The sequence below is a fragment of the Larus michahellis genome, chromosome 1, assembly GCF_964199755.1.
Source record: "Larus michahellis chromosome 1, bLarMic1.1, whole genome shotgun sequence".
Lineage (NCBI taxonomy): Eukaryota > Metazoa > Chordata > Aves > Charadriiformes > Laridae > Larus > Larus michahellis.
In genome coordinates this window covers 200,502,613-200,523,457 of record NC_133896.1, presented here as the reverse complement: position 1 = coordinate 200,523,457, position 20,845 = coordinate 200,502,613, and the positions used below count along the sequence as shown (strand labels likewise).

The 20,845-nt window shown below is 41.5% G+C and overlaps 1 protein-coding gene across 6 annotated transcripts in view; it reads right to left on the bottom strand.

Annotated features, from left to right (window-relative positions):
• The window catches only part of ATP8A2 (ATPase phospholipid transporting 8A2), a 344,031-nt gene that overhangs the window by 301,056 nt on the left and 22,130 nt on the right, over window positions 1–20,845 (bottom strand). For 3 of the 6 annotated variants that reach the window (XM_074568973.1, XM_074568941.1, XM_074568993.1), the window contains exon 2: window positions 1,343–1,487. In XM_074568973.1, the coding sequence (XP_074425074.1) occupies window positions 1,343–1,443 (101 nt within the window). In that variant the 5' untranslated portion in view covers window positions 1,444–1,487. Of the gene's footprint in view, window positions 1–1,342; window positions 1,488–1,654; window positions 1,755–12,338; window positions 12,493–20,845 lie in introns of those variants that run through there. The other 3 variants (XM_074568962.1, XM_074568951.1, XM_074568982.1) reach the window with 2 other exon arrangements.

Genomic DNA, 20,845 nt, shown 5'->3' with positions numbered 1-20,845 from the left:
CACAAGTAGTCTATCCATAGAAAACAGTCAATCTCAGCTCATAATCAGTCAAGGAAAAATAAAAATAAAAATAAAGTGAGAAAACATTCAATGTTGCTGCCCACATACAGAAAGAAAGACACTAAGAAAATCTGTCACTTTAACACTGCTCCTAAACCATAGGCTTTCCTAGACAAGTATACAATAAGTCAAAGTTGAAAAGAAAATCCTGTATAAATAAGTTGCCGCACACCAGCATCCTTCCAGAGGATATTCTTAGAATTGCCCTTGATAATACACACAATAAACCAGCTAATGGAAATCATCATTTCAGCAGGATATAAAGTTCCTCTCTTTTCACAAAGGCACTCATTGTGTAAACCATTCTTTGAACAATAACCCAAACATCTGCATTAACAGACAGAAGCCTGCTAAATAACACTCCTCCTTAGTCATGACAGGAGCCATCTGTTCACCTAGCTAACCCAGGGCAAGCATGGCAAGCACTGCCACAACTTGCTTATGTTATGCATCCTTATACTTCATGTTTCATTGCACATTATTTGTGTTTCTAAACTGCAATAACAGCATTAATCATACCAACAGAAGCCTTAAACACACATGCCTGTAATAAAAGGCTCCAAACGCCAAAGAAAATTCCCTTTGGTCTTCAAGTAAAGACAAGTGGACCCATAGCCTTGCATGCATGGGGATGCGAGTCTGTAAACTCTATAGTTATTCAGTTATTCCTGTCCTGTTAGATTTATTTTTTCTTTTATTCCTTCCTATTCTATACCTTTTTTGTCTTTTTTATTTCTTTTTTTTTCTTCGTCTTCCCCCTACGTTGTCTAGTAAACTGGATGCTGCTACTTTTCAAGAGAACACTCCATGGAGTTTACAAAGCCAATTCTATTCAAATATCACAATAGGTTTTCATGGGTCCAGGAATGTTATATATATTTCTTGTTCTTATTACATACAATTCTTGTGTCCAAGAATACTGATTAGGTCCCATTATTCCAAAATTCAGTGGCCCTACTAGAGATGCAAGTGAAGACCTTTTTATGTGACGTACCCAGGCAGCTCCATGAGCTCCCCACTCTCACTACTGCTGATACAAGCAGCTCATCCCTCGCTGCTGCTGGATCCCTCCTCGCTGCCTCTCCCCGGTACTGCTGCCCGGACCCCGGCACCCGCTCTGGCCCACGAACCCCGCTGCCTCGGCAGCGGCAGAACCCGCTGTGTCGAAACCAGGTCTGGGCAGGGGCAGGAGGCGGGGAGAGGGGCCAGAGCCCTCCCTGCCCAGGGCTGCGGGGTGTGCATGCTGCCGCCGGGAAGGGGACAAGCGGGGATCGCTCCGTACCTGACCCAGTTGTCGCGGAACTTGCTCTGCTGGGGCTGGTTCAAGTAAATGGTGCGGGCTGGTGCCTCGTCCAGATCCGCCGAGGACGCGGCTCCGGACATCTCATCATCCGCCTTCTTATAGCCCGAGGGGGAACAGACAGGTCCTGCGGGGAGAGCGCAGAGAGGAGGCGGTCAGCGAGGGGCTGCGCCCGCCGGAGCCGGGCCGGCAGCTGCCGGGGCCGCTGCAGCTCCCGGCAGGGCCGGGCCACGGGGCAGGGCTGGGGGCGGGCGGCGAAGCGGCGGCTGCGGGCGCGCCCTCGCCGGTGTTTACCACGGCGGAGGCCGATAAATAACGGATGGGCCGGGGAGGGGGCGGCGGGGCCCGCCCGGAGCCAGCTGGCAGCGGGGAGAGCGCCGGGGCCCGCGCCCCCCGCCCCGCCCCAGCGCCGCGGGGAGGGGCGCAGACCCCGCACCGCCTCCGGCGGCGCCGAGCCCGCCCCGGGTCCGCCCGTGCCGGGTCGGTACCGGCGCGAAACGGTCCCCGCCGGCCGGTGGTTGGGGGGGGCCGGCGCTCCCAGCCTCCGAGCTCCGCAGCAGCGGCCAGCAATAGCCGCGGGGCTCCGGGTCCCTCCGGTTCCGTGGCGCCACCCGAGCCCAAATCCCCACGCACGGGGCAGCGCATCCCTGTCCGGCCTCGGCCCGTCACACTCGTGTCCGCAGCGTTTAGCTATGAAGCATCGTTTGGCTTTGCACGAAGGGAAAGACAAAATATAAAGCAAAAGAGCCAGCCGTTTCCCCCGTCAAGCCTCAGAATATTACCAGAGTTGTTGGAGACAGATTTATTGCTTTCCCTTTCCATTCTGAACCACGGAGAGACTACACATTACTTCAGCTGTAAATATAGCAGATAAGAATATCAGTTTATAAAATAACACATGGATTTACAAGCTAGAACGGGTGGCTCTAGAGAAAAATAAGGCAACTTGTTTCATAAGAATCTAGTAAGTGTTATTTTAGGGTTATTTGAAAAGTCCACTCAAAGTTAACATTGAGAAGCAGACTACTGTAAAGCCAAATCCAGACCCTATTTCCAATTTCTGTACAAAACTAAGATCACATAGCAAACTGATCTGATTAGACAGTGGCAAAAAAAAAAAAGTCTTTCACTGAACAGAGGAAAGACACTCAAAATTATGTCCTTCTCAGCTACAGCTTAAGGGGAAAAAGCTTCAGTCCTAATACAACCTTAATATAATGAACACTTAAGTTCTCACACATCACCATTATTTGTCTTTTTAAAGAAGACTATAGGTCTACACTAACATCCTACTCCTAAATCCCAGACTTTCTGAATGGTTGATTCTTTGTTGCTAGTGCAAACAGGCTCTGTATCCTCTAAACGTTAGCCACTGGAGGGCAACATTACCCATTCGTCTTACAATGTAGTCCAGTATTCAAAAAAAAAAATCTTTGCAATGTTAGTGGCTAGCCAATAAAGCTAACGTAATTAACAAACTAAAATACTTTCAACAGCAGTGTCTCTTGCCCAAGGCAAGTGTTGCACATTGACAATTCATACTTTGGAGGCATTAAGCTGAACTTGTAAGTGTAAGGCTAATTAATTGATTTTCTTTTATTTCAGTTGACACTAATTCAGACAGCAGAAATATGCCAGCTTGCTAGTGTTTACTTTGTGAGAAGGACATAAATTTAGGAAGTGAAATATGTAAGACTATACATTATGCAAGACTACATGATTATAATACTACATTAGGTTACTCAGCCTGAAGAAACTTGCCACAACAGAGAGGACCACTCAACCTTGTGAGTGCGTATTTTCCCCTTCAGAAAAACAAGAGCCAAGAGCACTACTGGATACTTGCTGTTCTCTCTCATTGATTTCGTGTTGTGTAACTGCAAAGGAGATCAAACAACAGAACTCTTAAGAGCATTAAGTGCAAGGAAACAGCTTTCATCTGTTTTCCTAGTCAAGCTCCAGACCAGAAGTGCAATTATTCTGGAACAAACATGCAGTAAAAATTGTTGGGTTTTTTTCCAAAGAGTTTGTTTCACTTTCTCATGACACTCTGATGCTTGAAGTCTTCCTGCATACTATTCTCTTCACTGCCAAGTATCATGAAGCTGTCCCACAACTTTAAGGATTAACTGAGTCAACGCAGCTGATAAAGTTCAGAAGTATTTAGGTTTACTTAATGCACTATGCTCTTGACTGCTCTCTAAGATAGGTGCGCCAAGGACATTTGCCTTATTCTTCAGATACACTAAAATATTTTCAAAGCAAACTTCTGAGTGTGTAGAAACAGCTATGCTAAGAAAGTTTTCATTTTTGAAAGTGGCTCAAGACAGCTGCTTCAATTTAGTGGAATAAGCCTTATTTCAGAAGATTATCCAGTAATCCTGCCCATCAAGGATGCCTTGCACCTCCCTCCCCTGTTACTAAGCAGATCACACCCAGAAGCCTGCCAACACAGTGACCTGTGCTACTGGCTGCAGATGCTCTCCTTCCTGAGCTTATTGTGGGGCTCCTGGTGGGCAGCAGTCCCAGAGGCTACACCACCTTCAGAAGGCATCCCCCCCCCTCAAGGAGACCTGAACACATGCAGACCATCACTTCAGCAACATGAAAGCAACTTCACCCCTGCTCCTTGTTTGAGAAAGGGTATGGGTAAAGACAGCACTGAATTTGACCAACTTCACCAGTGGTGGAATTTTAAACTGAAGTCTGAGCAGCTCTTACTCAGCAGCATCTACTTACCTGTATCCAAAGGAATCAGTCTCATTGACTTCACTTTAGGGCAGACCAACTTTTCACTCTGGGATGGTTTCTCTCCCAGAAGACCTGCATCTTCTGCTACTTGCCCAAGGATTTGCAACACTGGCATGCAGTTTACTTTGGATAAAACTATTCATCCTTCAAGGAGCATATTAATGGTAGACTATTGCGCCTCATAGCCTGTTCATTTAGTACGTTTAGCTACATCAGATTTCATATCTAACTACATCAATCTTAAGTCTGTATCATCTCACACTTACATCCTTTATACAGGTGAACGTAAATTCATCTTGAGTGTCATGTTTAGGATTCAAGACAACTTGATAAAAGGAAGCTGATTCTTCTGTAAGAATAACCTAGCATAGTTTTGGTGTGCTAGCAGAGCAGCTCTCTTCACTTGCTGAAGATGTCATTTGGCTCAGCTCTTATCTCCTGAGCTCTGCTCTTGGACTTCCTAGTCCTTCCCAGTATTCTCCCCCACGCAGAATTCATGAAAATCCATTGCCAGTGTCACCACCTACTCTGCTCTCAGCTTGGTAACTTGTACTTCAGGGAGGAAAGAAAGAATTTTTCTACTGGCCAAAAGTTGTCAGGAACAGAATCAAGACATGTCATTTAAGTGATTATTTCCACTCTTCTTCAGGAAAGAAACCTTGAAAAGTCTCAGGCGACTTGACTAGAGCAGAAAACATCAACTAGTAAACAAAAGAGCCTGACAGAAGAAAACCTCAGGGGATACTTGCAAGCCAGTCCATCAATAGGTATTCTGTGAAAGTACTAAAGAGCTAGTACAGCAGTACAATTATTAGAGTAAAACACTATCAATACTACCTGTTTGTATGGAACTTAGATCCTTATGCAATTTAAGGAGTGTCCAATACAGCTGGCTTCAACTCTGAGACATGAGACACTTACTGCTGGAGTCTAATACTGTTTCCCACTGTGCTTTACAAGTTCCATGAGTCAGCCTTGAGTTATAAACTCCCTTTTATAAAGCCCATTCGTTTCTTCAAGGCTCTTACTTCACACTATTTAACAAGTTTATTTTCTAAAAAAAGATGGGATTAAAGCTTGACAAAAATATCAAGAGATTTTATAGCTTTCCCTCATCGTTAAGAGAAGCCAGGCTTGATGCCCTGACAAATTCACATTGCATTTGTTATCACTTGAAAAAGCAATGAATTATAATTTAATACCCTTACTTCACTGGGCCTGCAAAGATGACATTTTCCATGTACATCTGTCTCCTTAATGTCTGCTCAGTAATAATAATAGCTTCTCTATGATTGAGTAAATAAAGTGTTGTGAATTCTGTAGTGTTTTTAAAGATGAGTCACTTGGGATGCTTGCCAACTGTCAGAAGTCACAAGAGAACTCTTACTGAAATCATACTTTTCTCTTAAGTAGATTAGCCAGCTAGTTACTACTCCTGTCTATCTTGGTGAAGTGCTTGATGGCTCCAACATGGGTTCCATTTTTAAGAACAAGCATTAATAGGGCAATTAAACACCCCACCAAGACAGCAGAACCACAAGCTATGAGAAACAGCAGGTTTGTAATGGAGAAATTCACCAGACAAGCTCCATCACGTCAAATTTAGAACCCAAAGCAATACTAAAGGTCACAGTCAGGAATCATCCTACCAATTTTGCACATTGCAGGACTAGGATCTATCAGAAGGACAGAGACTGAGCTAAAAGAAGCTGACCCTGCTTGAGAAGAGCTGGACTACGGTCTCCAGAAGTCTTTTCTAACCTCAACTACTCTGCAGTTCTAAGCTTAGAGAATCGCAACTCAAAGTTTAAGTAGCCTTACATAGTTCCTTGTGTCCCCCCACCTGTATTAAGTGGCAGTTTTCAGTTAAGAGACATTTGAAAGACAGCTTTCATCAGAGTGAAAGAGAGCCTCACCAAAAGCCTCCAAACTTTGTCATTTACAGAACATGTCGTGTTATTGTTATAGGCTTAGCCTCAAAGAAAAGAGTTAACAAACTGAACATCTGAGAAGTTAAAAGCCCATATTTAGCTCCATGGCAGGCAAGTTTGGACTTTTGCCTGCACTGAAATGCAAAGTTTGCTCTTTAAAAAGCCACCCCAGATTCAGTGACTCACCATCATTTTCTTAGGAAAACATCCTTTTCACAGGATTACCCTCACAACCCCAGTACCAAAAGTGACACCAAATGAGAAGTTCTGTAGTTGAGAATTATCAGCAAGTTCGTAGATAAACAGTGACTTTGAAGCTTTGCTAAGTGAGTTGTTTTTACCCAAAATACATTCATTCTTGCACTATTTCATTAGTTGCCCTCACTGTTCAACAGAAATGCACTTGAGAGTGAATCTAAAAGTGCATAAAGGTGAGAGTTCGAACAGGCAGAGCACAGCACACTCACAGGAGATGCGGGGTATGAACTCAGCTACCAGATCCTCTGGGAAACCTTTGTTCCCACCAGGACTGGGATACCTTAACCTTGAGTTATAGCCAGTTCATGTGAAAAAACTTTAAGTAGCATAAAGGATTTATTTTTTAGAATTTAGAAAACTTCTACAGTGTTCAACAGTGCAAGATCATAGGCAAGTGTTCTAACGTACTGAAGTTGGAAGAAAGGAAGTTCTGGAGTAATTCACAGTGGAGGTTTTATTTTCCAGTTCTTCTATTATCAAGAGTAATTTTAAACATGCTTCCTTCTTTGTAGATACACGTCCTCTGCAAAGCAAGATGTTCTTAGATCATCTGCATGCAACTACCAGGGTTCATAATAGCAACAGTCTTAAAGTTAATACTGCAGTTGCAAAACACCTCTCACTTCTCTCAAGAATTATGGAAGAGGTGCTCCGCTTGAAGTCATTGGAAATAACAGCTTTCATTTGCTAAAGGAGAAACAGACATGGCACAGTATTCCTGGCCCAGATGAAATTTACCCTACATCTTCAGAGTAAAGCTTCTTTCTTCAAGAAAATAAGCTATTATCTAAAAAGACATTACTATGTATTTTAGAGGTGGTTATTTAGAACTGTTTTCCTTCAAGCTGTTTTCAAGTTCTATAAACAGCACCATGGATGTTACTAACTTGCATCTTTCAGGAACTTAAAGCTTTCAGCAGGTACAGTTAAGAAGTCCAGTATTCAATTAAAGGTGCTCATGTTCCCATATAAATCTCATCAATTTTAATAGGCAGTAATAAAGCAAAGAAGAGGACACCTTTGCTCAGCTTTCCCAAGGTAATTCCTTGGGGTTTGAGGCCAACAAGAACTTCTGTAAAGACCATTTACTAAAAACAATGTTTTATATGTGATAGTAATAAGTAAAAGACTTCCACAAGAATGCAAATGGTGAGTAGAAAAAAGGAGCAAAATACTGTACATTTTAGCCTAGGACCTCCCTAGCACTGAGCTTCTGCTCTGGTAATCTCTAATCAGGTTAGAGCGCAAAGAGTTACCTAAAAAGGAAATGGTGTCCGTTTGGCTAACATGAGCAGTTAAGAGTATTTTAGACTTTTTAGAAGATGGTTACTACCTACAACATATACTATAGACAACAAATTAGGACAGTTAGATGCCTGCATTAGCATTCCAGTAATTGGGTGACTACTCAGTCAGATCAACAAGCCCCTACCGTTACCAGCTTGTGCATTAAGACACACAAACAGCATTCTATGCAGTCCCAGGTACTGTGTTGATTATTTGATTTGGTTTGGTTTTTTGTTGGTTTTTGATTTGGGTTTTTTGTTGTTGTTTTTACAGGCTAGAGAAGTTTGACATTAACTCAGAACTGAACACTATTACTGGCAGGTACATTCTCCGAATGCCTATAATTGTTGTTTTGGTTTTTTTAATTATTTTTAAGCCTGCATGTTCCAGCAGAACTACCAGGATACTAAGTAAGCTAAACATCAAATTAGAGTTCTTCCACAAGATCTTATTCTTAAAAGTTAACCTGAATTTGTGTCTGTCAACAGCTAAAGCTATAGTGGAAAAACCTTGTATTCAGGTCAAGCAACTTGAGATTCCTATGGAACAGTCCTTCTACAAGTCAAACTTGGGGCAGGGGGACTTAAAGTTCTCAGATAACCTCTCTGTTCAGGTCAGAACACAAGACGACATCCATACCTTTGCAGCAGATATTTTAGAGATGCAGAGCAATAAAGAGGAGCTACTTTATGCACAGTAGAAAAATCAAATTTGAAGACAGCAATTTTTCTGTGCTAGGTACAGACCAATAAAGAAATTGAGACTCAGATGAAGACAGTAGCCCTCCAAGAAGATATTGAGAGTGAATAAAGCTTCAGAAGCATGACAAGAGAGGACTGAGCAAAGGAAGCTTATTTTCTGAACTCCAAGATGCAAGGAGAAAGTTGTCATCAATCAAGCTAATCCAGATATTGCAGAGGAAATTAAGCAGACACAGGTCTGTAACTTTTCTCCTTTTCTCTTCATAGCTATGCCATGTGTGTAGATTATCAAAATTAACAAGGGAATTGTTGGGCAGGAAAGTCAGCCAGTGTGATAATGCTGGTGGATTTCAGAAGTTGCTTAGAACTAAAGAGTAGTTGCCTACAAGAGTAGGTAGTGGGTCGTTCTGCAAGAGAAGCTGCCATGCAGGGAGCTTCTATCAAGCTTCTCTTTGACAGAAGCTGTCATGCTGGGAAGAGGTCACTTGTCAACCTACTCCAAGACCAATTTTGGGGATAATTACATTTAATCAGTCAAAACCAGAAGACAGGTGAGTGGCCACTAGTTTGGTCTTGCTTACTTTGCAGACTGGGGAGCTACATGCAGCTTACAACAAGCTTCAGTCTTTAAGAGAGACATTAATCCAGTCCTCAGGAACATAAGTGTTAACTATCCTACAGGAAAAACACCTAACAGTGCACTTCAGGGATCAGTGCAAAAAGCATTGCAATAAATCAGGAGCTCCACTAAGCCAGAAGAAAAGCTTGGATATACTGGTCAATCCCAGGAGGGCTGATTTGCCAGTGAGATGTAACTACAGAACAACTGCAGTGCTATGCCAGATGCAGAGATATGCATAGTATAGGTAGACCAGTAGTTAATAGGCAATGGATCAATCATGTTAATAGACACACAGCATCAGTAGCTCTCACTTACAGTAGGTGACTAGAACTGCACACATTTGTGAAAGACTTCTTGTAGCCTTAGCTGAAACAAAAGCAACTGCTGGGATTACAAACACGAGTAAGACAAAAACTCCATTTGCCTGGTCCTGTTAATGTTAACCTGAACAGCCATAGCATATGCCTTATGAAGTTAAGCGGCTTCTTTCTTGGGTGTATCCCTGATTTAAGCCAAATTTGATGACACTGAAAAAGATCTTTCTGAATACTTAAATAATGAATTAGAAGGTTCTTAACTCCAAGAAGTTCACGGCACAAAACACAGCTTGTTTCCAAGAGCAGCCTCGATCAGACTGAATGGAGTTGAATGCCGCAGACAGCTAGAGCCTGGATTTTGATGCACGTGCCCAAATTCATTTGGATGAAGCAACTAAGTGTGTCACTAACGAACAGAACAGATTCCTAGCAGAATGCTAGGGAGACTTCAGAGAACTAGAAAGCAGCAGCCAGGATTATGCTACTGCAGGAACAGAGTACACCGCTTAGCAGAAACTATGTACACAGAAGGTTCAGATGCATGTTCATGCACAAATCCTTTGTATTTCAAGAGACAGAATAGAACTCTTATTGAGGCAAGGGATAAGAAGTAGGTCCACCCAATAAAATTCACTTCTCCCTGTATGAATAGCAGACAGCCACATTATTCAAAGCAATAATGAAGTGGCAGAAAAATTAGATATGGGAGAGCAAAGGTGCCTAAGGTTTCCTGTGGTCCAAGTTAAGGTCTCCTTGGTGCATTTCTTTTTGCTTCTTCAAATGGCAAAATAGAGGCCTGATGTTGGTATTCCCTCTAACAATCCTCATATGCAGCCTTAGTGAGACCACAAGAGAAATAGCACTTTGCCTAAAATAGCTCTTCTCCATCTCCATTTTGTACCTGCTCACTTAATGTCAAAACCAAGCAGCTTCTGCTGATAATGCTGAGCTAATAAAGCTGCATGAGACAAGTGTAATTTATTCTTATTCTGCCTCATACTTCATAGCCACAACTGTCAGCTAAATTCCAAGGCTGAACCTGTATCACTGGTAAATAAAAAGAAATTAGTCCCTTATTCCCCTGCTGAAGCTTCCAGATTAAATTTACAAAACCATTAGGGGCACTAGTAATTGACACCAGTTAAAAACAAGTGGTTGTTTGTTGTTTTTAAGTTCCCATACAGCACTGAACAAAAATGGCCTTTCTAGAAGATTCACTCATATTCCACTCTTTCCTCAGCTGTTCTCCAAACTCACTTGTGTATTTGCTAGCAGCTTGTCACCATAACCTGGACTTCAAGCTGGTTACTTCTGGTATATAATATTGTGTCTGATTTATGAAAAATTAATGATACATCTGGGGCCTGAAAGAAAATAAATCTCAGGCAGCAGATAAATTAAATCTAATAGCCTGACAAAGTTGAATACTCAGCTTCAGCAGCTACTGTTCAACACCAGAATTTTAAATAGGCAAGAAATACTGCAGCTCTAGTAAGCCAGAGGATCCTTCCAAGCTGTCCCTGAAACCCAAGTCCAAACCCAAGCACTTGATGTGCAATAGGTTTTCTAAAAGTCAATTCAAACAATTGGCATTTCTCAAACTCAGATTAAGTTCTGAAAACTACCTATGAGTTCCATATGCCCCAGGTTTCCAACAATTTAGCAAATACTATAAAGGCACCGAGGTATCCTAAAAGAAATTTGCCATCAATTTTTCCCAGCTAACAGCACATAACTTAAACGAGCCCCATAAGAAGCATCAGTAAGGCACATCTGAAGGAGGAAATGGAGGCATTGGTTCTGTGAGAACTTGATATATCAAGCGTTAGTGTTCCCTGTTTGGGGTTTTGAGACTTCGGGGACTACGTTTCTGCTCATCTGTTGGTGATGTCACACATCAACATTTCTCTGCTCTTTCCACAGTTTTATTTTTAAACTCCTGGATTAGCACAGTCTATCAACTGTCAGTCAAGCTCAAAACACATTTGCACACATGAGAAAGCACTGAACAGTTCGAAGGACACTGGAGTTAGAGCTCCTTATTTAACATCTCTTAGAAGCAATTTATATACAAGGCAACAGCACAAATGCACATTCCACTGTGCAAACACATACGGTGTCCATTCTGCATGCACTTTCGGCTTCAGAGATTATGACAACTTTACTAAGAAGTTCCTTTTGAATTTTCATCTCAACAAGTCTTGCTGTTCAGAGGAAAAAAAACCCACTTAGTTTAACACTGAAGCCATTGCATTTGACAATACACAATGGCAATTCTACTCCCTTCTCCCAGTATCATTATTTGCAGTTCCTGGAGTTCCAGAGATTTGACCATTAAAGCAATTTTAAGAAGTGAACATGAGGTGGCAGAAGTTACAGCTAAACCGGATTCTTATATTTCAAACAAGAATAAGCATCTCTCCTCTGAATAATCCCACTGCTCAAGGAAGATCCTGGAATTCCAGCACTTTTGTCAGATACACCTTAGATAACCATGACTAGTAATCCTATTTGTGGGCCATGTACATAACTACCAAGCCCCGCAGATCTGTTAGGTAATTAGTGGAAAGGTAATTAGTGGAATATTTCAAAAACAGCCATCAGAAATCTCCTTAGCACAACTGACAGTCACAGCTAATCCTTAGAAGAGAGCAGTTACAGCCTTTTCTCCTCCTACCTTTGAGGCTTGTTTCCCTATATTAATATTTGTTGAAGTTAAAAATATCTTTGGCACATCATAATTCTATTAGTATTCTGGCACACAAGTGCTTTTTTCATTTCTGTAATGCATCTGTTCCTATTACAATTTACCAACAGCTCTAAGCATATCAGCTGCAAGCACAGCTGATCTTGATTTCTAGGAGAACAATTTAAACAAGAAAAAGAAGTGTTTTCCCATTTATATGCCCATGATGTAAAGCTATCTGTATTCTTCTACTAAAAGCCCAGAGGCCCGTAATGCTGGCTTCTAGCCAACACTAGATTAGAAAGATTTACTGAATACATACTGACCTTTTGCTCTAAAGTGTTCCCAAAGCTGTTGTTCTTAATTCTGTCCACCCACAGTTCAGTGTAATGCCCAACAAAAGCAGCTGCCCATTGTACAGTTACCTAGAGAGAAGCATCTCTTCCAGCGACGGCACAGAGACATGGTGTTCATTCCTTCTTGCACTTGCTGCATGAAGATGAAAACAGCAGTAGTCCTTCAAAGATCTCTACAGCATTAGCAGGTCTCAAAGCTGATTACAGTGATCCCCATGGTAATCTGTGAAATATATGTTTTGCACTTTCAAACTGCTCCGTGTTGGATTCACAGAAGGAAAGTGTGCAGTAGGTGCCTGCGCATACCCATATACAAAAAGAGAGCTGTGACTTTCACTGGAGCATTCTAATACATTTCAGTAAAAAAGGAGAATTCAGCATCATCCTGTATTTCAGCACTTGAAACAACTATCTATCTGCCCAGTTCCTGGACTCTGACCCCCCCCCATACCAGGTTTCAAAGCACAAAGTCTCAAGTGAAATCCTAATATATACCATTCTGTGATTCTGTAATAGAAAGATACAGTAGAACTCAAGTTCTGTTCCCACTAGAGATGCTCTGATGTTAGGAGTCATGAGATCCATTCATCTTTGCAGGTATAAAAGTTGTTTTTAAAACTTCCTTTTCCTTGCCTCTGAACAGGTTTAACAGCAAAGAATTTGGAGTCCCAAATGAAAAGGTTAAAGATTAATTTGATTATCACTTCAGGCAATAGAAATCCCTCTCCTTTAAGAAAGAATACTTTTTGTTTTCTTTTCACCTGTAGTAACCCCATTAGTACAAGCCTCTCTTTAGAGTCACATCTACTTATATGACACTTATAGCAGGTTTCCTGAGTCCTTCTGCCCTGGCAGTCTGTCTCTACTCCTTCACATTGCCCCCTCTCCAGACTTCTTGGTTGCTTTCTGGATGGGGAAGAGGAAAGGAAGCATCAGCAATGTGCATGAAGCCTCACAAGAAAGCCACGGGAAGAGACAAGGATTTGGCTTTTTGGCCTGTATCCGAAGTTACTATCCCAATGCAGAACATGTCCCTGTGGCTGTCAGGCCCACTTCAGTGATATGTTGGCTATTTTTATCAAGGGAGTCGAGTTATTCAAGGACAACTGTGTGCTCTGAGAAAGCCAGACCGCATTAGCAGGGAAATAAGGCAAGAGCCACCACTGGTTGTTAACCAGTTCAGTCTTTCTGAAGCTACCAGCACACTAACATTACACCACCAACTTTGGAGTTTAGTTCTGTTTATGCCTGTGCAAAGCCAAACTCCAGATGTGAGGAGTTTATCAAGCCCATCTCTCACCATGATGGGCTGGAAGCTGCATGGAGCAGAAAGTCAGAACATCACCTGGCAATTAGCACAACTACAGTTGGTAAGAGATAGCCACGTAAAGGGTATCAAATATTTATGAGCAAGACAATGACAGGAAACCATGGAACACACTGCTAGCTACAAGTAAGTGCTTTTTCCTCAGGAGAGGAAGGTAACTCAGAATTGTCATTGCTCTTATCCAGCTTTCATTAGGGAAGCATGTTGCATAATGCATGAGGAAAACATCTGAGAACAATGTTTGAGAACATTATGTATTCCCTACACAGATGAATCCATGAGCAGACAGTATTGTATCTGTTTGTCCTCTGCCTAGAGCTGTACTTTGATTTTCTTACTAAAAATGGTAGAAGCTCACCAGCTGACTAGGACAGCCTAGATTAGCAGTTCCCTAATATGTGCCATACGAATGGCCTGTCTTGAACCAAAACTGCATACTTCACCTTCCCCAGGCCAGTGAGATCTGACAGCAGAAGCACTGTTATCACATCCAAAGACAAGCACGCCAATAGCACCAGACTGGTCAGGCCCAGAATCAGCCAGGCAGGGTGGTGACTACTTTCTGTTCTGGGCTTCCACTTAATGCTCTACAACCTCATCACAGCCATCATGGACACCCCTGGATCAACCTTATTCCAAAGTCTCAGCTGCTGCTGAAGTGTATGGTCTTGGTAACATCCACCTAACCTCATTCTAGATGAAAGCGCAATCCAAGTTAGCCACAGTACTTATGGGAAGATTTGTACCATGTGCTCCCTAACAAAGCATCCCTCAGGTCTTCCCAAACTTAGTAGCTGATACTCATACACACCAGCCAATATGTCCATCTTTGGATGAGTAAGCCTGAAACATGTATTTGGGACAGAAGTCTCCTATAAAAGGTACTTGATCAAAATAAAGGATTATACTAGGATATAATCATATCACTCTCAACTTTGTTTGAGAGTGCATCAACTTTATTTCTTTTCAAAGACAAAAAGCCTCATGTAAACACTTACACTGCACTGATGCTAGAACTTCATTATTTTTTTTCCCCCTCAATAGATATAACAGACATGACAAGTATATTCAGTGGAGCTTTAAACTAGAGCAGGGTGGGTTTAGATTAGACATTAGGAAGAAGTTCTTTACAATAAGGGCGGTGAGACACTGGAACTGGATGCCCAGAGAGGTGGTGGAGGCTCCATCCCTGGAGACATTCAAGGCCAGGCTTGATGAGGCTCTGAGCAACCTGATCTAGTTGAAGATGTCCCTGCTTACTGCAGGGGCGTTGGACTAGATGACCTCTAAAGGTCCCTTCCAACCCACCACATTCTATGATTCCATTTAGAAAAATATCAATAAAACAAGAGTATCTTTCAACATATACTTAGCATTAACCTAAAATTAAGGATTTTTGTGACTATTACAAAATTGTTGGAATAGACACATAAAATAGAAGTATGTTATAAAAACACATTCCTGCACACAAATTGAATAGCAAAGTGATCCAGCTCAAGTTCTGTCCAAGCTTGTCTGTCCCTACAGCTCCTTACATCCTTCAATGGCTTGCGTGGACCTCTCTGAGTTCTTCTCAGAGCAAGTAGAATGTACATAAGCCATTTTCACAGTATACTCAAGAACACGTAGGAGGCATTTTAAGCCAGTGCTGTTGGCATATTTACCATCAACCATGTTCTGTTGTGTACTGCTTTTTATTATTGGAAATCCTTTCATGCATAATGCTGAGTATCAGCAACTCAGTACTGGCAGCTCCAGGCATTGACAGAAATGAGTCAGACATCAAAACATTACAAAACCTTTTTTTAGGCATCGTGATTTTTCAAGTCTTGGGGTTTGAGGCTTGGTTTTGTTCTTTAAAAAAAAAATTTATCTTCTTACTTCTGATCCTTTATAGTAAACACGTCACATTTTCAGAATTGCCTGCAATCACAGCTTGATTGTTCTGCAATGCAGGTTCATCTCCCCACATGCTACCTTGAAAGTGAGCTGGAGGCTCAACATAAGGCTGATCAAAAGTATTGTGAAAGATGGAAATACTTGGAATTTGCTTTAATGCTGAAGATAAAGTTCATCCCTGATGTAATAGATGTTTTCGCATCAAGTTTAGTGAAAACATTCAAAGTACAAATCATTTTGAGTCCAACATTTATTCTAATACAATAGCAGACTTGAAAGTAAGTTTCAACTTCTTTGTGTATGCTTCCCTAACAGCTTTTTGCCAGTTTAGTATTCACCAAGTATGCCACTTACATAGTGTGCATATGAAAGGACTAAGAGGACTTGATTAAAAACACAAACTTAGAAAAAAACAGAAAGACAGGTAATTCAGTACCTGAAGAGGGCCTACAATTTGCAAGGGCATGTAGCAATAGGACAAACGGGCAGTGGTTTTAAACTAGAGCAGGGCAGGTTTAGATTAGACATTAGGAAGAAGTTCTTTACAATGAGGGTGGTGAGACACTGGAACTGGTTGCCCAGAGAGGTGGTGGAGGCCCCATCCCTGGGGATGTTCAAGGCCAGGCTTGATGAGGCTCTGAGCAACCTGATCTATTTGAAGATGTCCCTGCTTACTGCAGGGGGATTGGACTAGATGACCTTTAAAGGTCCCTTCCAACCCAACACATTTATGATTCCAATTCCTTACCCCATTCCTTCCCCAGGGAAACAACTCACACTTGAACAAACTTATTAACAACCATATAGAGTGACTAAATATCAGATCAGTTGTAGTATTATATATACTTCTATCTGCTCCTAAAGTCAACTTGTGATTTTCATCATCTTGTTTATCCTGATAATCAGAACTGCATGCTAGGATAAGCTAGGAATGCATAGCTAAGTGATTTACTAATGAAATACCAGCTAATCACAAATATTTTAGATAGTCACCAACATCACATCACCAGGAGATCTCTAACCACCTAATTCAGAAGTGTTCATTCAGTCTCAGCACACCCAGCCACCATCAGAGGTTTCCTTTTTTGCAGCCAGGGAATTAGGCACAGCTGGCTAAGGTCAGAGTCAGCACTGTGCAGCACTCTGCTAGCACAGGAGAACTTCTTCAGGTAACAGGGACCAGACCCTTCCCATTCCCCTCCACAGCATTCCTGCCTCTGAGATCAGTACATCAGAGATGCGTACCAAGACCTACCATTCACTAAACTGAGTTATTCTTCAAGTCATAGATACTGTTAAGTATGTTATTACCAAATAGGCCTTTAGGTAATGATTTCACCAACGGCACTTAAAAACTTGTTTCTGAACTCTTTGGTTTCCCAGGAACCCAGCCACAAGAGTTTCATGTAAGTCTTAATCCTTCCCTGTCCTTTGTTCCCTACAAACCCAACCATATCCCTTAGTAATTATTCCATACCCTTTTTGGATACACCTTTATTTTTAAAAAATAAATTTTTACTATTGGATTATGCACCAGAACAGACAAACTTTTAAAGGCTGATTCTTAATCAGGCAGAACACAGGCCTCTTCCCCCTACCTGTTCTCCATCTCCCAGGTTTTGCTCATTAAGGCAGCCTACATTCCACAGAAGAGCCTTCATCAGCTCCTTTTTGGCCAAACCTGCTGGAGCAGACAGCACTGCATCGAACAGCAGTACTGCTGCCCCTAGTTCAGACTTCCACCCCTGTTGCACTCGTCTGGTGTGCTAACAGCTGACTCCATCAAAAACATGAAACAGAGTAGGAATTGCTCCTACCCTCTAATATCACTGCACAGTTACTATACATTTCTAACATAACCTCATATTTGCACAGAAGTGTAAGCTACCCACGATCAAACTTTAACAGTACTAAACAGAATGATTTTCAAATCTTTGCATCTGTCCTGATTATTAAATAATTTGAAGTTAAATACAGGATCTCCATCAGTCTTCCATACATTCTGCATTTTCAAGTCTACACCTGTTTTGCTCCTAATGTTCCAAGTCTCCAAAGGAAAAAAAAATTGTTAAAGAAAAGCAAAACTGTAGTCCAACTGCAAATATGTCTATAGCCAGAGCTAACACCAATTTAAAAAAAGACTTGAAAGTAATTTTTTTCCTACTTGCTCAGTTTAAGTTTCTCTCCTGCCCCACCCCAAATCAGGGCAGAAGGTTATTACAGTTCAGTGTCTTACTGTGCTTAAATGAATCTCCTTCAAGGGCACTGCATGTTAGGAAGTGCCCTAAACATGCTGGCCTAACAGTGAAACAGGGGCCTGAACTACTGCTGCTGCTGGTCTAAGCACATACAAGCAAAATGAGGCTGTTTGTGAGGGACATCTAGACAGGATACCCCTGCCCCGGCCCTTCCCCAGCATACACACTGCTCAGGAATTGAGGGGTTTTCAGTGGAGCACTGTGGAAAATCTTCAATTTGAAGATAAGGCTTAGGTCTTAATCTCTCAAGTGTTGACAGGTCCCTACACAGCTAGCAAGGGCACAGGCCACAGCTGAACACAATTGTTTAAAGTTAGTTTTATGCAAGCCTTTTTCAGAGCGTATTGCTCAACCACCAAGTATTCTCTCTTTAACAGTCTACTCTCAAGAGAATATAGTTTTACTATGATTTAGTTGAAGTTTCTTTCTTGGCAACTAATCAAGCTAACAAAGTCTAGGACTAGAAGTAGCAAGCAAATCCTAGGGACCAACAGCTGCAGAGATAGATCTGAAGACACAGGCTGAGCATCAGGATGTCAACTTTTTTTTTCTTCTAATAAGTGTTCTACTGTACCCTCATGCTTTGCTTTTTATTTGTGAAATGCAAATACTTCTGGAGGCCAGAAACATATTTCTGACACAGTTCAACACCACACTCACTGTTGGGAGTCCTAGTAAAAAAAGCTTTTCCTTCTGTAGGCAGCAAGAGATTTGTGCTCCTCAAGGAAGAGGACTCTGTAGAGAAGTTTGAACTGTTTGACACTGAGTTCAGACTTTAAGCCACTCCTGTGCCTATGCCTTTAAATACGTTATCACTTCACTGTATGCTGAGCACCTGTAGCACCTCCATTCCACACAAAGGGTCTGCTTAAATGTGTATCTACCATTTGGTGACCAGCAAGGCACCTTCCCTTCGCATAGTCACTGGGACAGGCAAGGAGAAAGACAGCATAGCACTGGAAGCCAGTGCAGCACCCGCAGCCACAAGCATAGCTCAGAACACTGCAAGTTGCTAAAAACTCATGTTCCACCAAATGAATAATTAGCAATAAAGAAAATGTCTCTTCATTCTTTGTACTTAAGTGTGGAGAGCAAGTAAACACATAGGCCAGGTTTCTGGCAAGCCAATGAGAACTGCAAGCCAGAAACCAAATACCATAATTGGCTTAAGTGCGTTTGTTCCTGCTCTGGTGCCTTCATGAGTACTGGCCACAAACCACACTAATTAGCAATTACTCAAGTCTTGTTGCAGATAATGATTTCTACAGTCTTGAATGTAGTCCTTTGAGCAATATTTAGATATAAATTGTATTTATTATATAACAATTCAGATTCTTGGGACCTCACAACAGAAATACAACATTTTGTTTAAACACTAAGTTAGAAAGCCTGCGTGAGTAATTTCAAGATAGATTCAGTATCACTGAATCTCATGGGAGTTTTCCTGGGATGACCTGACAACTTTTCCACCCTTTACATCTCACTGTCCCACCCAATACTAGCTTACATGCTATTTCATTCTAAAGTATTAAAGAGCTTTAGCATGTTGACTCAAAACTTATCAGATTGGTGGGAGTTGCATCTAATTAAAAGATTTAATCCCTTTCCCCTGAGGCTACTGTTCAGAGAACAGATTGGTTGAACATTGAGAACACAGCTCTTGTACTGTCAGTTTGCCACAGAGTATATTCCAGTAATTTAAGATCATTTTACTGGTGTATCAAACTCCACCAGTTCAAGTTCAGCTCTGCCCAACCATAAGATCAACTTTTCAAATGCAGGTAATGACCGGGGTAGTAACCGCTACAGCCACTGGCATTTGAGTATTTTCCAGCCACAAGTTCAGACGTAACCAATTTCTGTTCCGTTGTTCTTAGTCGGATGTTGTTCAAGTTCAGAAACCTGCTCTTTGCTCTCCTCTAGGATTTACCCCTTCAAGATGTATATAAAGCACCTGTTCAAAAGAGTCCTGAGATAACACTTGCATCCAGCACCAGTTTTATGTTTTCATGATAGCAAACATTGACAGATGTGCGTAGAACTGCCTGCAGGGTCAGGAAGACAATTCTTATAACAGACATTTGTTAATAATGAAACAGTAGTTGTAGGTTCTCTTTTAAATATATTTCCCTAGCTTATATAATCAAAGATTCATGTTCTCTACCATCGACTGGGAAGGGAATTAATTCTCAGAGCCACTCAGCAGCTAGGGAGACCATAGTGTAACCTCTAATAATTTAGTAAGAGAATTTGCAGTTTCCAGTTAATTTTTATCAGATCACGTCCAAGCTGATGCTAGTATGCCTCAGGGTCACAAAACAGTAAAGACATGCATGCAAACACATGCAGTACAAGCTAGAAAAATCAATTTCCAGCCTCATATTCTGTGCTCTAATGTTATTTGAGTAAGATTAAGGTTTCCAGTGATGAGTCAGTCAGTTCATGTTTATGGAACTTTATTGGGAAAAAGTATGTATAACTAACAATTTTGATTCCATAACTGTGCACCAAGGCCCATACTGCCACAACATCTACCAAGGACTCTGTTTTTAACAGTATATATTTAAATAAAAGTAATACATATATACTGAAATCAGTAGGTGTGATATTAATCACCATTTAGTAACCCTCTAAAGGAAGCCTTCCTATCTTCCCCTACTCTGTGAAGTGTTTGACCTGCAAAAATTACTTGAAATATTGGTTTGTTTTTTTCCCCCCAGAAAGGTGAGAGGGACAAATAAATCACAAGTTTTGAGGTGTTTTTTTTCCAGTGCAAAATAGGAGTCTTAAGAGACAGCCAGACTGAGCTACCTTCTGTTTTGTGAGGCACCCCCTCTACTGGCACTAAGGTACTTGGTCCCATCTGCTAAGAACCTTTGTTTCAGGTCAGTCTTACAGCAGACCTGACTGGAAGTCATCTTTTCTGCTCCCCTGCAACCATTTCAGCTGCATCCTACAGGAGAAAGACACTTGCAAACTAGTTTTTTTTAATTCAAGGTTGTCACAAAACATGGTATCACAACTTTTGAAAATAAAAGGGTTTAAAATAAACAGGCACAATAGAAACCAGCTCCTGTATCAGGGACTTCTCT